This window comes from Ochotona princeps, chromosome 32 (assembly GCF_030435755.1).
Source record: "Ochotona princeps isolate mOchPri1 chromosome 32, mOchPri1.hap1, whole genome shotgun sequence".
NCBI lineage: Eukaryota > Metazoa > Chordata > Mammalia > Lagomorpha > Ochotonidae > Ochotona > Ochotona princeps.
In genome coordinates, this window is record NC_080863.1 from 8,054,661 (window position 1) to 8,079,484 (window position 24,824).

The 24,824-nt window shown below is 38.8% G+C and overlaps 1 protein-coding gene across 1 annotated transcript in view; it reads right to left on the reverse strand.

The window, feature by feature from the left end:
* Window positions 1-24,824, reverse strand: part of KMT2E (lysine methyltransferase 2E (inactive)) — a 71,592-nt gene that overhangs the window by 17,438 nt on the left and 29,330 nt on the right. Inside the window, exons 3-13 of the mRNA XM_058657576.1 lie at window positions 19,171-19,285; window positions 17,646-17,875; window positions 14,544-14,624; window positions 9,185-9,243; window positions 8,173-8,345; window positions 7,613-7,651; window positions 5,976-6,206; window positions 5,734-5,864; window positions 3,977-4,094; window positions 2,453-2,562; window positions 345-591 (exon numbers count right to left, since the gene is read on the reverse strand). Coding sequence (XP_058513559.1) covers window positions 345-591; window positions 2,453-2,562; window positions 3,977-4,094; window positions 5,734-5,864; window positions 5,976-6,206; window positions 7,613-7,651; window positions 8,173-8,345; window positions 9,185-9,243; window positions 14,544-14,624; window positions 17,646-17,875; window positions 19,171-19,285 — 1,534 coding nt within the window. The remainder of the gene's footprint in view (window positions 1-344; window positions 592-2,452; window positions 2,563-3,976; window positions 4,095-5,733; window positions 5,865-5,975; window positions 6,207-7,612; window positions 7,652-8,172; window positions 8,346-9,184; window positions 9,244-14,543; window positions 14,625-17,645; window positions 17,876-19,170; window positions 19,286-24,824) is intronic.

Here is a 24,824-nt window from a genome sequence, read left to right on the forward strand (position 1 = left end):
TGATGCTAGGGACTTCTCAGTACTCTTATTTCTGTTGATTCCTTTAGAGGATATGTTACTTTGCTTCAGATACTTAAGGGAAGCAAACTATGGTTTATGACTTTATAAGGAAAGTACCCCCTGCAAGATTTTTCTGAACATATGCACTCTTGGGAAAATCTCACGTTTAATTCTGTAAATATTTCAATTCTGAGATAACACTGGCTTTTCCCTAATAATTTGATAAAGGCGTAAAATAAATATTGTATAAACAAGCATAATGTAAGTACTGCATTGAACAAACACTTAATAATAAGCAAAATTCCAAGCATGTAGTACTTCTGTCTTCTGCACTAATGGAGTACCTGATTGTCCGACACTGACGGTCTCAGTGGAGAAAGCTTCCTCTGCCTGCTCTCTGGGCTCTTGACTTTGTTGGTTGTGCCTTCGCAATCCAAAGTAACACTCTGATTCTGTGTGTCTCTGTCTTTTCTTCCTTTTTTCCTCCTGGTCTCATAACCACTACTGATGTTTTCCGTGGATTCAGAGCTACGTTTCAGAACAGGGCAGTCTGGATTCTCCTGGAGGCACGCACAGTCCACCTTGTACTTACTGGAACAATAAGCAGTTAAATATTTATTTAGAAATTCTCCAGTTCTGATATTTATGTAATCTATTTTAAGATGTAACAAAGCAAAATTATAAGCAATCCTTATATTTGTTTACTAGCAAACAATAAAACAACAAGATGTTGATTTCTGACCACAGGTTTGGCCTTAGCGTAAGTATTAATATGTTACAGAAAAAAGACTTTCTGACACATTATTTGACTTTACAAAAAATACTATGATGGCCAAAACTATAATTATGCATTGACCCCATAATGCTGGATAAACTGCTGTCCAAAAGTCCAGTCAAAATGGAGAATATCAAGTATAGTCAATACCAGACATAAACTTAATTTGTTTCTACTTTAAGGAGGGATTTCAATATCCAGTTTTCTTACACAGCTACCTTGAAAAAGTCTGTTTCCTTTTCAGATGGAACCTTGAAAAACAGTGCACTATTTCTCATTTTCACAGTAATGCTAATTATTTCTCCTATTTTACAGATGAATTCAAAGCTTACTGCGGGTCAGTATTTTGACCAAGGTCACACAGTTAACCTGAGTGATAGGGCTAAAGTGCTGTTCTATGTAATTCTAGATGTTTTCTTTGAATTTAGAATGACAGAACTGCAAATAGCACCTGTAGCTTGTGCTATGAACAGTTTTGTTTTCCCAGAAGGCAGAGAAAGGAGAGACAAACTTCCAGTCATAGGTGCACTCTCCAAATGCCCTAAGAGCAGGGCAGGGCCAGGCCAGGCAACAAGCTGGGAATGCAGTCTGGATCTCCCAATAAAGTTATCCAAGCAAGGAGCCAGGGACTCGGTGTGGGTCCCCAAGGTGATGGAGTAAGCCCAGGACTTGGGCCAAAACCTGCTGCTCCCACGGTGTGATCAGCAGAACTCGAAATCCAGAGCAGGACAGTATCAGATGCGGCATTTAACTTCTACAGGCTTTCGTCCCAGGAGTAGTTTTAAGGACTTTATATGTTAACTCACTCACCCTTTAAAACATTCATGTTAAATGAATATTATTCTTCCTATGTTATATTTGAGCAAATGAGGTACAAAGAGATGAAGAATTCTGTCCGAAATGGCCTAGTTAGTGACTACACTAGATTTAGAACAGATGGTTTATAAAAAGCCATTAAAAAAAAAATCATTTGTTCTTATTTTCTTAAAAGGCAGAGTGATAGGGCGATTCCCTCTACTGATTCACCCCATGAATGCCTCGTACAGCTAGGACATGGCTAGGTCAAAACCCAGGCCACAAACTACATTGTGGGTAGCAGGGTTAAACACTTGCCCGTAATTTGCCACCTCCCAGGTGGCATCAGCAGGAAGCTGGGACCCATGGAATGCTCACATCCCAAACAGCAGCCTAACCTGCCACACCATAATGCCTACCTCTATTTTAAATTTTGAAAAACTTAACTATGTTTCTGTTTTCAGAATTAATATTTTCTTTCCTGTTTCAGAACTAAAGTTTTGAGTATCTTTGAAGTATCTGCAGCAAACCCTTTGAATTTACATTGCAAAAAATATTTGACATTGCTTTCAGTTAAAAATAAATTATTCCTATTGATTGACCAAATATGTTGTATGACTAAATTATATCCCCTAAAATACGAGATAAAAACTCTCAAAAAAGATCAGTGTTGTCTGAATTAGAATTACTAATTATTATGAATATTTACATTGCAATAGTACTTGGGGAAAAGTTAGAAAAGAATTAATTAGGCAACAATAATGGAAGCTGATACAAAAATGATTGTTTTGTATTTTAACTATTTCATAATACGAAAGAAAAGCTACAGAAGTAACCACAATATCTTAATTACAGATGATACATTGATAGACTTGAACTTACCAGTTCCCATAGTCAAAATCAAAGGCAATAGTAATTTCAGTTCCCTTTGGAATACTTTGTATAGAATAAATGTAAAGATGTATGGTTCCATCTTCAATTTCATGCCTCACCTGTTAGTTAAAATCATTTATAGAAATATGAAATTATTCTATCTTTAGAAGCATCTTATTCTATTAATTTTGAAAAGTATTTGAAGTATTTCAAAAACACAGCTTGGAAAATGTCACTAGTTATAATACTTTTAACCATATATCAGTGGTTATTAAGCAAGAAGTTTTTCAAATGTATGGTGGTGCCTGCTGCCAGTCCCATCTCCACAGCCCACCATGACATCCCTGTTGCCCCATACCCCCAAAAGTATTGTACCATCTCAGATGTGTATTTGTGCATCTCCTGCATTTGATGGCATTTAGCTGTGATGAGGAGATACCTTATACGATAGCCTTTAGTCCTCAGTATCTCACAAGATGGCACTGAAGGACAGGTAATATCACAAACCTACTAAGTCAAGAACACATGGATCTACTACATACTGTTCAAACAGCTACAATGTTAGGTTCAACATCATAAAATCATAAAATGTTTAGGAGCCAGCGCTGTGGCCCAGCCAGGGAAGTCGCTGCCTCTGCTAGCAGCATCCTGTAGGAGCACAGCTCTCGGTCTCGCTGGCTTCATTTCTGATTCAGCTGCCTGCTAATGCTCCTCGGAATGCGGCTGACGATGAGCCATGTACAGGAGACCTGCCTGGATGTCCAGCTTTCTGGCTTCAGCCTGGACGAGCCCTACTGGTCGTGGCCATTTGGGAGTGAGCCAGTGGATGAAAGCTCTCTCTTCCTCCCTTCTCTGTAACTTTGTCCTTTCCATTCAATAAATGAACATTTTAAAACATGTTTGTTTGTTTTGGGATGCTGAAAACAAAACCAACATTATTTTATAAGCAACTAAAATGTAATTTTATAAACTTTATAGTAGCACATATAAAATGTACTTTAGGGTCTGGCACTGCAACTTAGTGAGTAAAGCTGGCCCCGGAAGCGCCAGAATCCATGCGGGCACTGGTTCAAGTCCCGGCTGCTCTGTTAGATCCAGCTCCCTGCTAGTGCACCTGGGGAAGCAGCGAGAATGGCCGAAGTGTTTGCGCCCCTGCACCCTCATGGGAGACCCAGAAGGAGCTCCTGGCTCCTGGCTTTGGACCAGCCCAGCATCAGCAGTTGTGGCCATTTTGGCAGTGAACTGGCAGAAGAATCTCTAACTCTACCTTTCAAGCAAATGTTAAAAAAAAATCCACTTTAGCCTTGTCATCTTGACTTGGTCCAATCATAGCACATATTGGACTCTAGAATAAACAGTCATCCTATATTTCCTCTTAAAAGGAACAGCACAGTTTCTGCAATGTTTTAAGACCTCAAAGACTATCACCAAAATTTTCTTAATAGAAAGCTGCTGGGTAGCACAAAATGCATCTATAGTTTATAAGCATTTCAAGCTGTTAAAGAGTCCGAACACATCCTGTGATGAGCTTACCTCTGCATTGGGCATACAAGAACGTCTGATGAATCGAGCCTCGTTCCCAAAAGTTCTTGCATCAACGCACATTTCTAGCCCATGAAATTTAGAGTAGAATAAAACAAAAGGGTATGGTCTACAAACAAACAAAAAAATAAAAACCATTAACAACTATAATAGTATATAATTTCTTGTTATTTTTCAGAGGAAACTGATCAAACAACTTAAGAATAGAGCTTTAAGAAACTTTTAAGTAGTCAAACTAAGATTTGAATATAAACAGTTTTACTCCAGAATTCACTCTTAAGACTGATTTTATACTAAAAATTATCTGTTTTGCTAATTTTATCCAAGTCAGAGACAGTTAACAGAAGTAGAAATTCAAATGTAAAATGACACATAAAGGCAAGTGAGTACTGCCTCTACAGAGCAGTCACACTTAGGTGCCTCTGAAGTCCACAGTTTGGACACTGAAAAGTGATGCATCCCCCACGCTTACCCCATCATGTCCCCATTAAAATTTAATGTGAGCAGTAAAGATACCACTTACAGTAACTTTAACAAAAATATGTTGTTGAAATACTCTCAGAATTAAAAACTTAGGACTTAACGGGTTAAGATCAAATTTGCTACATAATAAGAAAGGATTCTTGAGGCAGGCGTTGTGGTGTAGCTGGTAAAGCTGCCGCCTGTGGTGCCAGCATCCGATATGGGCGCCGATTTGAGTCCTGGCTGCTCCACTTCAATCCAACTCCTTGCTAATGGTCTGGAAAAAGCAACAAAAGATGGCCCTGGTACTTGAGCCTCTACCACCACTTGGGAGACCTGGAAGAAGCTCTGTATCTTGGCTTCAGCTTGGCCCAGCACTGGCTGTTACAGTCATCTAGGGGCCAAACCAGCAGATGGAAGGTCTCTCTTTTCTCTTTTTCTGTCTCTCCCTCTCTGTGTAAATCTGACCTTCAAAGTAGACAAGCTTAAAAAAAAAAAATGATTCTTAAAAATCTTCCATATCTTAAGTAAAGACCCAAGTTACACAAGAAATGTTTTCAATAATTCTAAGATAGATGCTAGACATACAGACTGGTCCCTTCAGATAGAAATATACATATAGGGAGACAGTGGCTATCACGGTTGTATCAATATCTCCATGAAAACTGCAAACCATGAAAATGGATTTCAAAATCATTCCTAGACCAACAAAGTGGGAGTGGAAAATGAATGCAATAATACAGGACCAAGTCTAGGCTCTAATAATGAGGCAGGGGCTGTGTCTGTGTGGTTACCATGACCTGCTCAGTTTCTGTTCTAATTAACTCAGGTACTAGATGAAAAAGGTATAACCTCAAGTCATCCGAATGCTTGACTGCCACCCTGCATATCCATCCAATCAATACTGCAGCTGGGCTAGCTCTGAGATCGATAGATTTGGGCTTCTCGGCAAGACAGATGGGAGAGACTGATGAGCATTTCTGTGTCTTTCATTCTTTTGCTTTACATCGGTCTGAAGGTTATCAATTACTGTTTAATCACACTGCAACTGCTACGCGAGAAAATAAAATGCATACAAAGGTACTTCAAAAAGCTTATAGAAAACCAGTATAAGCAGCAAAGCTCATTTTGGTGCAAAAGGAAAAATTTTGAACCCATGTATGATTTTCTCTTAAAAGACACTTTCCATAAATTTTGGGAAGGTCTCTGTTAAAATCAGTTATCCAGGCAGAAAAAATTCAATACTCAGCTACAGAAAATAAACACAGCAAAAGAAATGAATATACCTTTTAAAGAAATAGCCATTTGCTTCAAACTGTTCTCTCAGCATGAACTTCCCTCTGTATTCAATGACAAGTGCATCAGGAGGCAAATCTTTTACAGACTTAAGAATTTTCTTATTCTTCTGTATATGGCTCTAAAATTAGAATAAATGTTGAGATTAATTAAAGCCGGTTGCTTTCCAGTCAAAAAAAAAAAAAAAAATGAAAAAGGTTTTTTTTTGCACTTTGACAAGGGATATATTTACCTCTACAGGAGGTTTAAAGAGTAAATTGTTAGTATTCAGATCTGATTGATTCCTATCCTTTTTGTCATTGCCGCTGCCCAGTCGCAGAGCCAGCCTCCGGGCCTCCCTCTGGACCCCTTCGCTGTACTGGTTACTGCTGGCCTCTTCATACCGATCCATCCACGCTCTGATCTTTGTCTCCCAGCCAAAATGTGAACCATCAGATGAAGGGTCCGTCTCTGGAGCAGAGCCCTGAAATCACAGCAAAGAGATTACTAGCTCAATCTAATTGTGGATACACGCACACCCAACTCTATACAAAAGGAACCAGCAAAAATGACAATTTGACTTCCTAAGTTGTTCCGAATAAAAACAGATCATTGTAGCCTAGTATGCTTTTAATATATCAGCCAAATACAAGTTGAGAAACTGAAAGAAGATAAGTTAGAATAGCACAATTTGAAGTTTTCTTGTTGCTATTGTAGCCATATAGAGGATACCAATAAAATATTTGCAGATACTCCAAGAGTCAATGTCAAGCAATGGTTCAAAAAAAAAATAGCCAATGAAATTTCTGGGATTTTCTTATTTTTTTAAAGGTTCTTTTTATTGGGCCCAGCACGATACCGTAGTGGTTAAAGCCCTCGCCTTGAACGCGCCGGGATCCCATATGGGCGCTGGTTCTAATCCCAGCGGCCCCGATTCCCATCTCCCTGCTTGTGGCCTGAGAAAGCAGTCGAGGACGGCCCAAAGCCTTGGAACCCTGCACCCATTTCGGAGACCCGAAAGAGCTCCTGGCTCCTGGCTTCGGATTGGCTCAGCTCCAGCTGTTGCGGTCATTTGGGGAGTAAAACCATCGGATGGAAGATCTTCCTGTCTCTCCTCCTCCTCTCTGCATATCTGCCTTTTCAATAAAAACAAATAAATCTTAAAAATAAAGAAAAAAAGATTCTTTTTATTTATGTAAACATTTATATTTTACTTATTTAAAAGGCAATTACAGAGGGAGTAGAAAAGAGAGAAAAAATCTTCCATCTACTGGTTCACTCCCCATGCGGCCACAGTAGTCGACACTAGTTGAGGCTGAGAACACAAAATTATGCAAAAGAGCAAGTGTGTCCTTCACATGAGATTCTGCACTCATAGGTACTGTACACTAGTATGTGTATATAATCTCTAATATAAAGTAGTATTGGGAATATGGCATACAGCCATAAATGAAACCTAAATTACTAGAAATTAAAACTGCTTCCGGATGGTACCTCAAAGTATTTGTGGGAAACTGAGAAGATAAATTTATTGTAGTGTAAAAGCTGTCTGAAATACATGCATGGGTTTTTTATATTCTTCCACAAACCTTTGAAAACTCAACATCATAGGTGACAAAATTCTTTTCAGCAAAATAAGTTAACTTTTAATTTTTATTTTTCCATGAACTTTCTGAAGTTCTCTCATATTCCTTTCCTTTTGATGAATGTTTTACCAGTGTCAATGGATTACAAAAATAATATATAAATGCAGTTAGATTTCTCTAAGGTCCCACTTCTGGTAAAGATAAAATGCAATGAACCTGCAAACAATGGAGCCAACATAAAGATAGCAAGCTCCTAAGTAATTAACAATATTTATAATTAATACCACAGTTAGTGTATACTTACCTTAACTCTTGATGACTTCCTAGATCCTTCACGAAAGGCCTAAAATTAACATAAAATTCTGGGTAAACATGAGATTCTGGGAAAACTAAATGTAATTAACACTTAAGAATCACCTTATTCATTCAAGTTTTTTACTGAAATCTCAAAATACACACACACAAAAAATCTGGCAACAACCTAAAAAGCTACAGGTAGGAAAATATTATTGGAATGTGGTAATTTAAAATGGACTATGTAGAATGAAAACATGCATATGTTATGATATGCTAAGACAGAAATATGCAAATTTAAAGAACAATAGCTTATAAAAATAGTTTGCTGCCATTAGATCCTAGGGATGATTTGTAAGATAAAATTTAATTGAAAATAAATATGTATTATAAGAAATTCAACAAATAGGAAGCCTCAATTCTGCAATCTTTGAAACACATCAACATTTTAACTTTTTTACAAGAAAGCCTTGCTGGCAGCCTCACACTACTCGGGTCTCCTGCCTGTCCTGGAGAACTTAGCCCTCTGGACTATGCCGTTTAACCATTTCTGAAACAGTAAAAACATACTTTTTTACACTTTGAGATGTTTTGTTCTTTCTCCCCGCTTTTCTTCCTCCTTTTCTCATTCACCTTGGACACCCTGGAAGCAGTTAAAGTGATAGACGTTGGAGTATGCTGAAATGCAGTGTATAGTTCCACAGGAACCTCATCACCACTCTCAGTTGCGCTGGTATCACCATCTGCAAAGGCAAAATAAAAAGTTGCAAACGGAGTATTTCTATTCCAAACAATAAAAAATAGCACCCCACACAACAAGGTATTATTTCCATCTTTGCAAAGAATAAACACATCTCTTACTTCATCACCTGACTTGTGCTAAGATACATCTGAACGCACAATTGCAAATATCCCCTCATTAAGCCAGAAAGGAACCAAAGGGATGACAACAAATGCTTCCTGGGAGTACTCCTGGGCTCCGGAAGTCAGGATTCCCTCCCGAGGAGGGGTTAACTCTGATACAGGCAAGCCATTTCTCAGTATTACACACACACACACAAAAGCTATAAAACCTATCCAAGAGGATTTCATTGGGAACACTATATGTAACAACAAAAACAAAATAAGCAAAAATGCTAACATTTACCTAAATGTACATCAAACAGGAATGATTAAATAAACCATGATTATTCACAACCAGTTGTATCACTAGCAACATATTTAAAGTCAAAATGAGAACTGTGGCATATATTACAAAAAATTAGAAAATTCTGTTCCTAAAAATCAAACACCAAGCCACATAAGCTAATGGATCACCATCTTTCTTCAAAATAACCTATTTGACTTCTTTAAACCAGCAAATTACCTATGACTAAGCACGTAGTGATTAGATGACTTTAGCTTCCATAGTTCCTATAATAAGTACATATTCTAAAATGTACAAAAAAGTAAAAAATCTATACCAGAAATTGTAAATTATGCCTATAATCAAAATTCATCAATAAGGTATTAACATCTAACTAAAAATATGCAGGCCATTTATTCTCTGTTACATTTAATTCAATAAATGCATTTTACCCACCTGACATATTTTCCCTCTTCCGGCGTTGTAGAAGCACTGCTCTTTCTTTATCCAAACTCCTACATTAGAATATTAACATGATTACTTATCAAACTTTCATAAATTTAAGTACAAACAGATCTGTCTTAAATGTGACAGTTTATAATTTTGTATTTAGTAAGAAACAGTAAAATTTAAAAATTTAAAATATGTGCCGCATCCTTTGCCTTACGATGTAGATGTGATCTAGCATCTTAGCATACATGTCTTCTTGGAAAAGAAGCACGTTTTTAACCTCCCCAGCCTGTGCTCATGGAATACGTCATTCTTTTCTCCCTCAACTTTTTAATTGCATATACATTTTTGTCTAGAGCTCAGATATAAATTACCCTAGTTTATTCTTAGACGAGAAAAAGGGCCCTAGACTGAAACATCTAACACTCAGTAACAGATCTGCATGACTGTCTAAGACATGTAACTCTCTTCCCCATTACAGGCAGCTGTCCTAGCTGTCACAGAGTTGAGCGGACCTCAAGTGACCGCCTGTGTAATGGTTACTTTTTAACCAACTCTTAATGAATCCAACCACAGATACTTACTCCATCAAAAAACTATCTGGCAGGTAGGCAGGTGGGCCAGTGAGGGTGCTGCCTACAGCCCTTAGCTTCTCCGTCACCATGCCTGTGAGCACTGGACTCTGCTTCTCACCCACCCCCCTCCCTGCTAATGTGCCTGGGAAAACAGGAGGCAGCCCAAGTACTTGGCGTTCCTTCCGTCCACGCAACAGACTCGGAGGCAGCGACAGGCCCTTGGCTTTGGCCGTGCCCAAGCCCTGGTCGGAGGCCGTTTGGGGAATGAACCAGGGTAACAGAAAGGCACTTCCTGTCACTGTACCTTACAAATTAACAAAACAAAAGCTACTATCTGTTAAAAAAGCAATCATGAAATAAAACTACTAGAAGGATTCCACTCACAGTAAGACAACTGTGAAGTGTAACTGAGGTCAACATTTGTCACCAGTTAAACTGGCAAAAAGCCAAGTTTCTCAAACATTGTGAGGTTTGGGAAAACAGGCATGTTTACCCATTACTGCAAAGAATTCAAAATTACATAGCTCCTTCTGGAGGGGAATTTGGCACTGACTGACTACATTTTATAGGTGTATCTGTCCCTTTACTGCACAGTCCCAATTCCATTCACAGCAAGAAAAGACTAAAAAATGCCTACCCAAAAGGGATGGTTGAATAAACCATGCTCCATGAAAAAGGTAAGAACACTTTGAAATTAGACAGAAATGAATAGGTCTCTACATGCTACTGTGATTTTCAGCTTTTAAATGTGAATAAAATGTGCCAAGTATTCTACATAATATACTGTTGCTTACCTAGGTGAGGAAAGGAACACAAATACATAGATACATATCTATGTTGGACTTATTCTGAATATAGTTTGTTCTACAAAATTAACTCAGGATAACAGAGACACCTGTTTCATTAAGTTATTATGCAAGAATACACTAAAAACAATTCTAAAAATAAACTGGGGCTGGCACAATGGCTCAACTGGCTAACCCGTGGGCCTTGCAAACACCAGCATCCCCTATATGTGCTGGTTCTTTTCCCAGCTGCTCCCCCTCTCATCCAGCTCCCTGCTTGTGGCTTGGAAAAGCATTAGAGGATGACCCAAAGCCTTGGGCCCACCAGACATGCGGGAGACCTGGAAGAAGCTCCTGGCTCCTGACTTCGGATTGGTCAGCTCTGGCTGTTGCAGCTCTTTGGAGAGTGAACCAACAGATGGAAGATCTTTCTCTCTCTCTTTGTAAATTTGCTCTTCCAACATAAAGGAGTCAATCTTTTTAAAAATAATTTAATTACTCATATATTTGAGGTGGCATCAATATAAAATGGTACGGCCATTTTGGAAACAGTTTGACAATTTCCCCTAAGATGAAGCATGGAACCACCAGATAACCGAGGCCCTTATTAGGCGTTTATTAGGCACACCTGGGCACTTGTTCCACAGAAGAGAAAACTAAGATGCACATAAATACCTGTACAGAAAAAATTTTGGTAGCAAAATGAAATTATCTCTAAATTCTTCTTCTCCCTGAACTCTTGAAATATCCTCAAATGCTGATGTGTATGTGTATAATCACATAAACATTGATATAATTACATTTATCCAAAAACAAACACAAATTCACATTCTGTATCTATGAGGGATCTTCAAAGGTTTATGGAAAATGTACATTACAAAAAAAATTATATCCATGGATTTCAACATTTTTTTGTGCAACAGAAAACTTTTTTTTTTTTAATCAAAAGGCAGAGTGACACAGGGGGTGGGGGGGGAAGACATAGAAAGAGATCTTCCACTCTGTTTTCACTTCCCAAATGGCTGTGAAGGTTGAGGATGGGAACACTGGAGCCAGAAACCTAGAAATCATCCAGGGACCCAAGCACTTGGGCCTTCTCCTGCTGCTTTCCCAGAAATATTAACAGGGAGTTGGATGGGAAACACAGCAGCCTGGACTCAAAGCAGCATTTCTCTGGGAAGCTAATGATACCTCAGGCATTGGTTTAACTAGCTGTACCAGTCCTGGCCCTAGTAGAGGTAACTTTTAATTCATTTTCCATGAGCTTTCTGAAATGCTTTGATTTGTCTTCTGAAAATGAAAAGGCTTATGAGTGTGACATTGTCATAACAATGAACATGTACAGTACTCAGTATATGTCATTGAATACTAAGGAATAAAAACAATAATGAAAGAAAAACTGACACAGTCGTAAAATATTGCAACACCTAGAATGACTATGCAGAGGATTATACTCAGTGCTCATTCACATGCTGGATCACCAACTGTTTAATTCCATGTATAAAACATTCTGGAAATAATACAATTATAAAAATGGTATACAGCTTAGTGGCTAGCATAACTCAGGAGAGGATTAGGGGAAACGTGACTATAGAAGGTAGCCTGAGGGAGGCCTGTGGGTGGACTGCTCTGTGCCTTCTCTACTTCAGCATCCATAGCCTAGCTGTGATTCTATATTGATAGCTTTGTAAAGCACTACTACTAAAGGTGGTCAAAGGTTCACAAGACCTTCCTACATTATTTCACAACTGGATGTGAACATGCCCCTAATTCAAACTGTTTAACTTAAAAAACAAAAAACAAAATAAAGCTAGTAACTTAAACGTGATGGTTTAATAATAATTAAATTCTTTCAAGGGCCATTCTAATACAGTAAGCTGACTGAGCATCAGGAGGTCTAATCCCCAAGACAAAAAACTGTTCTAAATTTTTTGTACAATCATACTGTGTTAGTTCTGCTCTTGATGCTTGCAAACTGCTGCAATCTTCCATGGGATTAAACAATTAGTTATGTGACATTCTAATCACATTACCATCTGTGTTGTTAAAATGTCAGGATAAAAGGAGATACAACTATAAACATGGTTACACAAAATTTATACTTCTGAATTTGAACTTGAAGTGTCAATATAAACTCACATATTTTATCATAAAAACATCCCTAGTTTTGTCAAATAAATGAGGAACAGTGACCCTCATGATGTAACTAGCTCTAGATTCTGGCCTTGAATGCCAGTTCTGAGTTTCAGCCACAGAAGTGTGAAGTAAGCCTAAGACAGTTGGTCATGCCAGGTGGCAAAGAAGCTATCAGCTAGCACTGCAGTACTGAAGAGGTGCCCGGTGACGAAGCATCAGTAAGGATCCTCTGTGGTTGTATCTGAACGTTCACAATCAATACTTCATTTTCGGGAGGTGTTTTTTTTTTTCTCAATATTACAGCTATTAGGTGATAAACAACAGAAATGATGTATCGCTAATCTGCAACCCCTAATAAATTAACAGTTTTAAAAAATGACTGTCAACGATTCATTTCTTAGAAGCACCATGATTAGATGCTACCTAGCAGCGTACAGTTTATGAAATATTCATATCAAAACAACCAACCTAAATGTGATAAACAAGCCTAGGGGGTTTATATACTGTTTTATGCCAATTTGAAGACTAGAGAAATCAACAACCTAATTTCTTCATCGTTACAGAGGTGACAGAGGGTAGCAGAGTGAGGGAAATAAGAGAACTAGGGACTTAAGAATTGTGTATCAACCCATCGATGTTGCAATAGTGCTACAAAGATTTTGTTATATGTATATTAATGATTTCGTGAGTATAGTGGTTCCTCTTCAAAAGTGTCTTCTAAGACCCCAAATAGATGCCTGAAACTAAGGAAATTAGTGATCCTACATATACTGTTTTTCCTATATATTCACATTGATGATAAAGTTAAATATATAAGTGGGGCACAATAAAAGATTAACAATGCCTAATAATAAACTATAACAAATATTAACATTGCCCTGTAATAGAAGTCATGTGAATGTTTTCTTAAAATATCGTAAAGTACTCCACTAAGCCTTCCTGAAATGATGCAAGATGATATTCAAAGCAGCACTTTGCAGCTTCTAAGCCGGCAGCATCACTACTCCTGTGCTTGGGGCCACTGTTAAAGACCAGTGCTGTGACAACTCCCAGACGCACGGCCAGAGATGATTAAAGCCCCAATGTGTAACACAAGATTTCAGCACACTGCTCAGAACTGTGCACAGTTTAAAAACTGAAATTGCTTATTCTTGAATCTTGCATTTAATAGTTTGGACTGTAACTAAAAGCAAAGCTTCAGATAAGGACAAACTCCTTTTTTTTAAAAAGGTAATTCTTTTATAGATAATATACTGGAATACATATGTATACATTCAGATGAAATAATGTGATTATCTGGCATTTTTCTTCAAAATAAAGAGAAGGGAAAATACATGACAGTATAGATGAAAAATGACACAATGGATGAAGCAGGGAGTTAGAAACATGTAGGTCCATTATATTTTAATTTTTTACAAAGGTTTAAAATATCAGGAAGGGAAGGAGGGAGGGAGGGAGGAAGCAAAGGAGGAAGAAAAAGAGAGGAAGAAAAAGGGGGAAAGTTACTGCAAACCAAAGCAATGACAGACCTGCCACATTCTTTACTTGAGAAAAGTCCTTCTCTAGTAACTTTTCTTAGAGTGCACTTACGTGACAGAAAGATGCCATCAGTTAGTGGTTGTGCCACTATTCTATTCATCATTAGGTGAAAACTTTACAAAGCAAACCATGACATGCTAATCAGACCATGACATGCTATTAAAGGGAATATTTTTCTAAGTTTTATCAATGTCAGATTACAAAACCAATGAGCATAAAATTCCTCTTAGAGTTGATAAAACATAGTGATTCATTAATTCACAAACTTCCGCTAGCTGTAGATTACTTCAATAAAATTTCTGACAATTTTATTTGGCATGTGCAACTTACCTAGGCTGACAACGTTCGCATAAATATGTGTCAGGGATATGCTGCCTGTCAATCCCCATGCAGTCAATATGTTGCCAAACACTTGAAGGAGGAAAAAAAGCAGAACATATAACATATTAAAAGCATCCTTAAATTGGGATGTGATATTCCTCTCTGTCCCTTAAAAAGCACCTACTTTGAACTTAGCACTCTAAATGTGCTGTGAGGGATTCTTAGACATCCGTCCTCACAGGGATAAAATTTCAAAATGCAAAACCAGAACGAGAAATCCATGGTACACCAATTTCAACAGCAAATACAATTTCAAAACAGAAAGGCACAGGCTGCAAATGTTATTAAAAATCAGAAAGTGGACTGACCACTCTTGGAATTAATGGGAAAAGCATCTCGAAAACCAGTGGGCCTCAATAAACTTCATTTGGGAAGCAGAAAGAAAGGGCATCATCACAGCAACATTTATGAATTAACAGGAGGAGGAGACAGCCAACATCTATGAAGAGGAATATTCGTTTTGAAGATACAGAAAGTGAGCTGGATCAGTCAAGCGCAGTATACAGAGCGTGACCTGCTGGGCGCTGCGGAGTTCCTCCACTCACCGGAACAGGGAAGCGCTTCAGTGGCATACAGTATTAACTCAAAACAGCGAAGTAGCTAGACTCAGAAAAACTAAGATATTTTCAATATTCCAGGGTTGAGATACAGAATAAAGTTTAAAATATAGCAGAGGAAAAAAAGCTCAACAATCCAGGAAGTATCCCATGAAGACCAAGAGAAGTTAGACTCCTTATTATGGATTTTTTGTTCTCTTTCTTAAGATTTCCTCACTTGAAAGGCAGAGTGACACAGAGAAGGGGGAGACCTCTGGTTTGTTCTCAGATGGCTTCAACAGCCAGGGTCTGGACCACATGAAAGCCAGGAATGTGCAGCTCTATCTGAGCCTCCCACCTAGGTGACAGGGCTCAAGTGCCTGGGTCAAATTCTGCTTCCCCAGCAATGTTATGAGGAAGCTGGACTGGAAGTAGAGCAGCTGAGACTGGAAACAGTGCTCTCACGAGATGCGAGTGTTGCAGGCAGTAGCTTAATGCGCTGTGCCACAGCAATAGTCAGCTAATTTTATTTTCCTGCCAAGATACCCATTTGTCTACAAGTGACATATCATGACTTGTCAAAGTTTGCAGAAACACATAATATGAAAAAACTGCATATATTTCAATAATTTTTCTAACAAAATAAACTCGTTTTAATTTCATTTTTCGATTGACTTTTTGAAGGACCTACAGGCACGTATATTTCAAAAAACAGTCTTATCCAGTCTATACATAGCAATTAGCCAGTGGACTAATTACTAAGAATGTTAGAGGGAAAACTGGCAAAATGTGAAGGGTAATATAAGGTACATCAACGAAATGAAACAGCAAAGCAAATCACAAGGAAGATGACCATACATTCTTAGTAAGTAATTGATGCCATGAGAACAAGAAGCCAAGGTTAGACATGACTGAACAATCAGAGGGTAGTCGGTCGGGCTTAAATGACGACTACCGAATACAGGAACATGAAAACAGAGAGAATGGAAAGAGGAATAAAGGAAAACAGATTCCGTATTGGAGTATTTTACAGACTGAGGAACAGAAAATTAGAAGAAGATATTTGTAAAAAGAATAGTCACTAGTACCTTCAATAATCCAGACTGTTTCTTTATAAATATGTACATGAATATAAAAAATCCTAAGTATAATTTTACTAGTTTCTAACAGAGGTAACTACACATTAGGCATAGTTTATTATAATTAAAAACACTGCTTTATTATGTATTAAAAATAATGCAAAGTGTTACGCAATTTGTAACATCAATGTAATCAGCTAAGAGAAGTTCTTTTATATGATTGGCTATAATATCAATTGATAGTTTATAATAAAAGATCTCACTGAAATTATTTTTTAGTTTTAAATTTACATCCTAAGTAAATTTTATGAGGTCATTATTCATGTAGATACATTGCAGGTAATGAGGATTTATTTTTAAGATTGAAAATGTGCTATAATTTTTTATCATTAAAATAAACTCAAGAATTAACACAACTTTCCATAAAAATACTACCAAAATTGACATTCCACTTAACACTGATTTCCTATATTTTGACAAAATTTAATGAACTTTTTGAAATATAATTCAACTACACAGCTGCATCAATACTCAACCTTTAATAGATGGGAACAAGAGTATAAATAATACACAGTAACTTAGCTACTTCTACTGTACAATTTGATAATCACTTCAAACACAGGTGTATGCCATTCTACTCCCACCAAATAATGAAGCTACACGCTAAGGACCAGAGCCAGGAAACGGTGCAAAGCTATCAAGCTGTCTGTGTCTGCACTGCACTGCTTCAATACCTTCTGCTCTCCACTCGTGCAGGGAACAGACCCACGAACTTTAAGGCCAAATCCTACTGTTCCCTCTCCATCCTCCCCGAATCTCCCCCACAAAACAAAAACAAAAATCCCAAAAGCCAAAAAACAAACAAAACCCCACTTTCTATCCCAATCACACCTTCTCTAGGGGAGGAGGCCTTTCTTGGAGGTTGGCCGGGGTTGGGGAGGGGGAGCTGGGATCTGGTTCACGGAGACTCCAGAGTGCTGCGAGGTTCAAGTCACAAGGAGGTGAGAGAGTCAGGTCAAACAAACATCCATCAAAATGCTTACCTTCCCCAAACTGGAAAATGCAGTTCACTATACAGTACAAATAATTCCCAAGGAAATACCAAGGACTCAGTGTCCATCTGCCGTGTCTACTGCTTTCTGTACTTAGCTTACTGACGGACCAGGAGGAGATGGGCGCCTACACGAATAAAGCTCACACTGATGATCCGTGACTCACCTAGCAAAGGGTTCCTAACACACCAAGCTAGGCTTTTTGTTTGTTTCTTTTCCATAAATGCTTTCTCCAAGGAACAAAATAAGCTGCATCATCAGTACTGGAAGTTCCACTTTAAAACTGCATTTGTTAAATCCTTCAAAAGTGACTTTAGTTATATTTTCAACATTAACAACCAACAGTAGCAATGAAGAGTAAACTAACGGTGTGAAATATTTTACCTGCATTTGTCACAACAGATCATGTATCCATCATCATGTGTAAAACCACATATGCACCTGGTCACATCAGTACCGTAACTTCCATCCTCAGACGTGCTGATTGTGGTAGCACTGGAAGTTTCATCAAAATTAGGAGTGGTAAATATGCCTACTTCATTTTTGCTAATAAGAACTGACGGAGGCGGGGAAGCCGGAGGTGTTGGTGGAGGACGAGCACCATAATTATGGTCCTGGATAATGAACACAAATACAGCACTGTTATTGAATTTCAGCAACAATGTGAACTAAGGAACTTAAATAAAATTCCACCATTAACGTAATGCCCAAGAGGTATGAAACTGGCCTGTTTATTCCTTTATATCTTTAAAATAATGACTGTGTAGCTAAAGTATTAAGTGAATATATCTATGAGGTAGGAGTGGTTGCTTTCAAATCAAACTTTAATCTTCCAAAACTCCAAAGATATGAGGAACAGTCAAAAAGCTTGTGGAACTACGTAGCTGAAAGACGAAAATTAGGGACTGGTGCCATGGCATAACCATCTATGCCTCAGCCTGTAGCACTGGCACTCCATATGGCTGCCAGTTCATGTCCCAGTTGCTCTGCTTTCAATCCAGCTCCCTACTTATGACCTGGAAAGGCAGTCGAAGATGGCTTTAGTCCTTGAGTCCCTGCACCCATGTGGGAGACCTAGAGGAAGCTCCTGATCCCTTTCAGATCAGTTCAGCTCCAACCACTGCAGTCATGTGAGGCGTGAACCAGTGGACAGATCTTTCTCTCCGTCAACTCTACCTGTACATTCTGAGCCCTCCTAACCTGGCTTCACAACTCCACCTTGGAAATGGAGGCAAGCACAAGGTGTAGGAGGTTAATGCACAGAAATGTAGGAATAACAAAACAACAAAAGCACACACGATCACCGTAAGATACAACTTGGACTTGATAGTTGTGAAAATTTTTATCCTAGTTCAGGCAACGAAAATTTCCCATACTTTTGCCTCCACATTATCACAAATGTTATCAGTTCTGTGACTATGTTTGAATCTACATTCTTAAAAACTATGTAATACTGAATAAGTTAACTTACATAAACTTACATTTTTTCAGCTATAAATTAAAAAAAATATTATGAGGCTGTTTCAGAGGATTAATTGAGTAAACCCAATGCTATATATTTAAAAGCATTCATCTTAAAACCCAGGCCAAAAAACAGTGACTATGTAATTTACTCTGGAAATTAGAACAGTCTTTTTGAAAAGCAGAATGTAATAGCCAGCTGTCGAGAGAAGTTATGAAACAACAATACTAAAACCTTTAGGGAATTTCTAATGTATACATTTCTCTTAAATAAATCCAAATTGGTTAGACTGAAGAAAAAAATTTTATAAATTTTATACCTAATTTTTAAGATAATATGAGATAACTATACTTCTAAAAGATACAGTTTTGAGCACAACACCATAGACATCTACTTTTATAACTCTAAATTTTAAAAATCTCTTCAAGAGGAATGTTTAATACTTACCGCATAGGGCAAACCAATGTAACTGTGTGAATGATGCGAACTGCTGGTATATAGCTGGTGGGGATAACTGTTGGATTTCTCAACTACCACAGGGCTAGCTTCTACAGATTCTGGTCTAAGGAGAGAAAGTTGCATATCAAAGAGAATTCTATTCATTTGCATTTTAAAAAGACATATGCTAAATACCGTTCATAAAAACACAACATCTATTTCCAACAGGCAGAGATCCTGTGGGTAAGATGGAGCAAATCCTTGTCCATGTAATAAAAATTTTAAGTAAAAGAAGTATTTCAAATTCAAATAGTTTCTTTCTCTAGTATCACTTTAAAAAATCACTAGATACCAAACATTATATGTCCAGCGGCCCAACGAGCAGTACGTGCTGAAGAGGAAATGGTCGAAGCGAGACTACCGACACGCTGAATGTATAAAGATCTTGGCTTGAATGTGAGGCGCGCATGTCAGTGTTCAGATTTACCTGTATGTGTTAAGTTTGCTGAGAAAGAAGAGGTCTTGGAAATGTCATTTAGGGGACAGAAAAGCTCACAGTGAATGTGGGGATACCTGTAAAAACCCAGACGGCAGCCTATACTATAGTAGGATCAGCAATTCTACTCTGGTAACCATTAAGTAATGGTAACTAATCAATTACTAATTGATAAAGCCTGCATTAACAACTGCCAACTGTTGAGGACATAGACGTTTCTTAGCTGAGAGTTTTACATGCATCACTTTCCTGGCATCTTTAGTCATACCCATCTTCATCAGACCTAATTTGGCCAATTCCTGTTGATTCATGTGGTGGTAAATCTACATCGGTTTCTGCACCCTTACTGTATGATGTAGCCAGCGCTTACAATGATTTTTCTTTTCATGACAACCCTTATATTTCAAACCTTCCCTTGGAACTTAATACTACTTGTATGGCCCAAGTGCTTGGGCCCCTGTACCCATTTGGGGAATGAATTAGCAGGTGGAGACCCAACCTTTCTCTTCCTAACTCCTCTTTTCAATAAGTAGAATGAATTGTTATAAAACAAAAGTCATCAACATATCCACCTTACTCTTGGTACTAAGACTTATTTCGTGTTATACATGTATCATATCCCATTTAATAGTTTCCCTATTTGTTAAAAAAAATTGCTTCTATTTTTACTACTGAAAGTACATGGATATAATTGAACAACACTTCATATATTTTTCTTGCATATGTGATACTATTTTTATAACAAGGACTCCTGGAGGTGCAAAACTGTAAATGAATACATAGATACCTGTCAAACTGCCTTTGATTGCTTTATATTACTGGGTCTTCTAAAATTCCTTAAAGAGCACGTGCAAGATCTACAATAAATGATCAAAGAAACATGCAGGATTTGTGGCTTGAGCTGACCAACTCCTTTCAAAGTAATTTGGAGTTATTTATTGTATTTATGTCAAAGGCAGAGAAAAGAGAGGAGACCTCCCATCCACTAGATGGCTCCACAATGGTCGTGATGGCTGGGGCTGTGCTGGAGCAGAGCTGAGAGCCAGGAACTCCATCTGATCTCTCACTGGGGTGACCACCTGCTGCCTCCCAGCGCACACAGAAGCAGGTCAGGGTCATGGGTGCTGGCAGGACTTAAACCCAGGCATCGAAGGAAGTTTCAGGGCCCCAAGAAGCATCTAAACCTCCGCACATAATATGAACTTTCCAGGAACTTTTTGAGGATTTCAAAAAAAGATTTGTATCAAAAGATATAAATAAAATTTAAACGAGTGTCTTTTTAAGATTTTGTGTGTGTGGTTTTCACGAAAAATGTGTTCATGAAAAAAGTGTATTACGGGGGCAGGCATTTGGCTCCATGGCTAAGATGGCTTGGGGGTGCCTCTGTATTCCATGACAGTGCTGATTTCCCTCCTAACCCTAACCTCCTGCTGATGCGACTCCAGGAGGCAACAGGTGATATGGCAAGTCACCCGGTCCCTATCACCCAGAGGAGAGGTCCAGCAGGGTTCTGGGATCGAGCTTTGGCACAGCCCAGGCCCAGTTACTGTAGGCACTGGGGAGTAATCAAGCACAAAAAAGGATCTCTGTCTGCCCTTGCCTTTCCTGCCAAACTAAAAACAAACAAACAAAAAACAAAAAACTTTCCTAAAAAGTGCAAGGGGCTGGTTCAGTGCGTAAAAGCACCACCTGCAACACCAGCATCCCACAGGACATGAGTTTGAGTCCCAGCTGTTCCACTCCTGATCCAGCTCTTGACTAAAGTGCCTGTGAGAGTGTGGAAGACAGCCCAAGTACTGTGGCCCCCGCATTCACATGAAAAATTGTTCATCTTAACAAGCATTTCTTCTGAAAAATGGGAAAATTACCTCCTTATATTTTGTTGAGCTGCTTAAGAGGTCACATAGTTTGCTTAAATGAGGGGGCAGTGTTGCATGGCGCCCTGTCACAGGCAGTTATATGGCACCGCAAGCTGTGCAGGTAGCACCAAGAGTTAAAAAACTCAGAGCAAAAGCATGTTTAATCGTATGACATGCATCATGAACAAGCTACAACACATCTACATAATGCTAGCACAGAACTTTAAAAATGCTTTCAGATTAAAGCCACATTTAAATGAAAATACTTCTAAACTAGAACAAACCACTTTGAGCCGCAAAAAATATTGCTGCCTTGATAGTGAATTAAAGAAATCAAAAGCAAAAGCTAAACAGGATGAAAAATGCTCCTTTAAACATTTCATTATACACAAACCATCCTAGAACCTTGCACAAATTCAAATGAACAAAAATCCAACGCCCAAAATTAATTCTGTCAGCAGGTGGCTCTAGTGACGCTGGAATAATATCAAACGCCACAACAAAATTTAACTGTTGAAAATGTCTTAAATCTCAAAAGTCTGGAGTCAAAAAACATCAAATCAGTATCAATCCAAGCTTCCTTTTGTAAAAGAAAATAGTAAAGTCTAGAATAATTAGGAGGCTTGGTTGAAGGGTTGACAAGCATTGCAGTGACAGGAGAAAACTGAAAGAACGCAAATCTCTCTTTAACACTTGGTTAACAAATATTCAGAATTTAATACATTGCCAGAAAGAGTAATAGGAGTTCTCCTCCCAATTACCTCTAATTTATGCATGTCATATTTATGAATTTGTCCTCTCCAAAATATGGACATAATTATATAAACTCATTATAATTATTCCTAATGGTTCTGAAGAATATGAGAGCAATAAAAATTATATAAGGAATACAATGTTGGCAATCACAATTCCAGTGTCAGAGAAAGAAAAGTAACTTAATTTTTTTCTTAAAGAGCTGGGAAAGAAGAAAAAAACAATCTTTTTAATGTATTTATTTGAAAGAGAGAAAGGGGCCAGCACCAGAGATCAACTGGCTACTTCAGCCACCAGCATCAGCATCCCAAACGGGTGCCAATTTGTGTCCCGCCTGCTCCACTTCCCATCCCTCTTGCGGCCTGGGAAAGCAGCGGAGGACAGCCCAAGGCATTGACACCCTGCACCCTCGAGGGAGACCCACGGGAGGCTACTGGTTGCTGGCTTTGGATCAGCTCTGCTCTGGCCACCGCAGCCATTTGGGGAGTGAACCAATAGATGGATGCTCTTTCTCTGTCTCCCCCTTTCTTCATAAATCTGTCTTTTGAATAAAAATAAATAAAACCTTAAAAGAGAGAGAAAGAAAGGGAGGGAGATAGCTTCCATCTCTTGACTGACTCCCAAATGCCTGCTGCATCCTAACTAGACCAGAGATTAGTCAGGGTGACTCCAAAAGCCACATCGGTGCAATCAAGCACTCCAGTGAGGCATGACCTGTCAACATGTCAAGTGCATTCACAGAAACCGAACATGAAATGGAGTAGCTAGGACAAGAGCCAGCACTCTGAAATGGCATGTTGGTGTCCCAAGTGGAAGCTTAATGCACTGTACCACAATGCCCACCCCAAGGAAAGCAGAAACTTAACTTGTCCACGTATCTTCTACTTTCCAGCTCCGAGGAACGGAAACGCTCCCCATTCCTCTGCTTATGTACCTAGCTCACCATTCAGGTGGCTGGAACGCCAGAGACAAAAAGATGTAACCCTCAATTTTTCTATCTGTGTAGTGATAATGAAGTCTAGGTTTTCCAATTCCTTATCCTTGAGCAAGGATCTGAGTATCTTCATAGAAGCATTTATTATACTGACCTCACTACTGCTAAAACTGAAGCCATGAACTACTAACATTAGCGATATGTTAAATGAACTATCTATGCTATACAAATCATTCTGTGTAGTCATGTTTTTTAAAATTATTAGGCAGATTTGCAAGGAGAGACAGGAAGATCTTTCATCCAGTGGCTCATACTCTAACTGGCTGCAGTGGCCTGAGCTGAGCTGATCTGATCCGAAGTCAGGATCCCGGAGCTTCTTCCGGCTCTCCCATACAAGTACAGGGTCCCAAGGCTTTCGGCCATCCTCTACTACTTTCCCGTCCACAAGGATGGGAAATGGAGCAGCTGAGACACAAACTAGTGCCCGTATGGGATCCCAGCACTTGCAAGGTCAGGATTTACCCACCGAGCCACTGTGCTGGGCCCTCTGTGCATTAACATTACTAACGATCTTTGCTCTAACAGAAAACGCCTAAAATTAAACATCAGTATGAGATTATGCCTCTGCCACTTCGTGTAAGAGGCTTCTTCTGGCCTTTCACAACTAACTGCTCTTCGCTCCTCTGAGTTTCCACCTTCTTATGTAGCCTGAGTAGCTAGACACACCTGCTAACAAATATCTAAAATGGGGCTTGTCTGAATGGAGAGGTGGGAAAAAAATCTCATTCATGTTTTTATAATGATTATATGCTGAGATAATACTTTGGATATGTTCAGTTAAACAAAAAATATATAGATTGTACTTTTTCTTATGACTTCTTAGCATAGGAATCAGAAAATTTATAACGACACATAACTCAAATTATATTTGCATTTGACAGCTGTGGTCTACAGTTCTGATTCTTAACTGATTATAATTTCATCAATAATAAGGATAAAATTTTACACTTCACTTTCTAATAACATTTTGTACTTATCTGATTTTAAAAATCAATTCATTTAATTGTTTATTTGAAGGCACAAAGCAACAGGGAAGAGAGATGCCCCTTCTGATGCTTTACTGCCTCCGTGTCCACAAAAGAAGGCCATGACAAAGTCAGAGCCAGGAATGTAATTCAGGCCTCCCACATAGGTGGCAGGGACCAGCTGACCTGAGCCACCACCAACCGCATCCATTAGCTGGAAGTGGGAACTGACAGCAGAGGACTCACACGCACGCTCCTCAAGCAGCATCTTAACTGCTACTCCAAAAGCCTGCCCTCACTCATGTTTATCATAATGACAGAAAATGTGCTTCCTCTTGAAATGTTAGTCCTTCCCTACAAACCCATGCAATAAGCGAGGAAGCTCTTCTGTCTGTTGATTCACTCCCCAAGCAGCCGCAACAGCTGGAGCTGAGCCTATCCAAAGCTGGGAGCCAGGCCTCTTCTGGGTCTCCCATGGGGGTGCAGGGTCCCAAGGCTTTGGGCCATCCTCGAGTGCATTCCCAGGCCACAAGCAGGGAGCTGGATGGGAAGCGGGGCTGCCGGGATCAGAACCAGTGTCCATATGGGATCCTGGA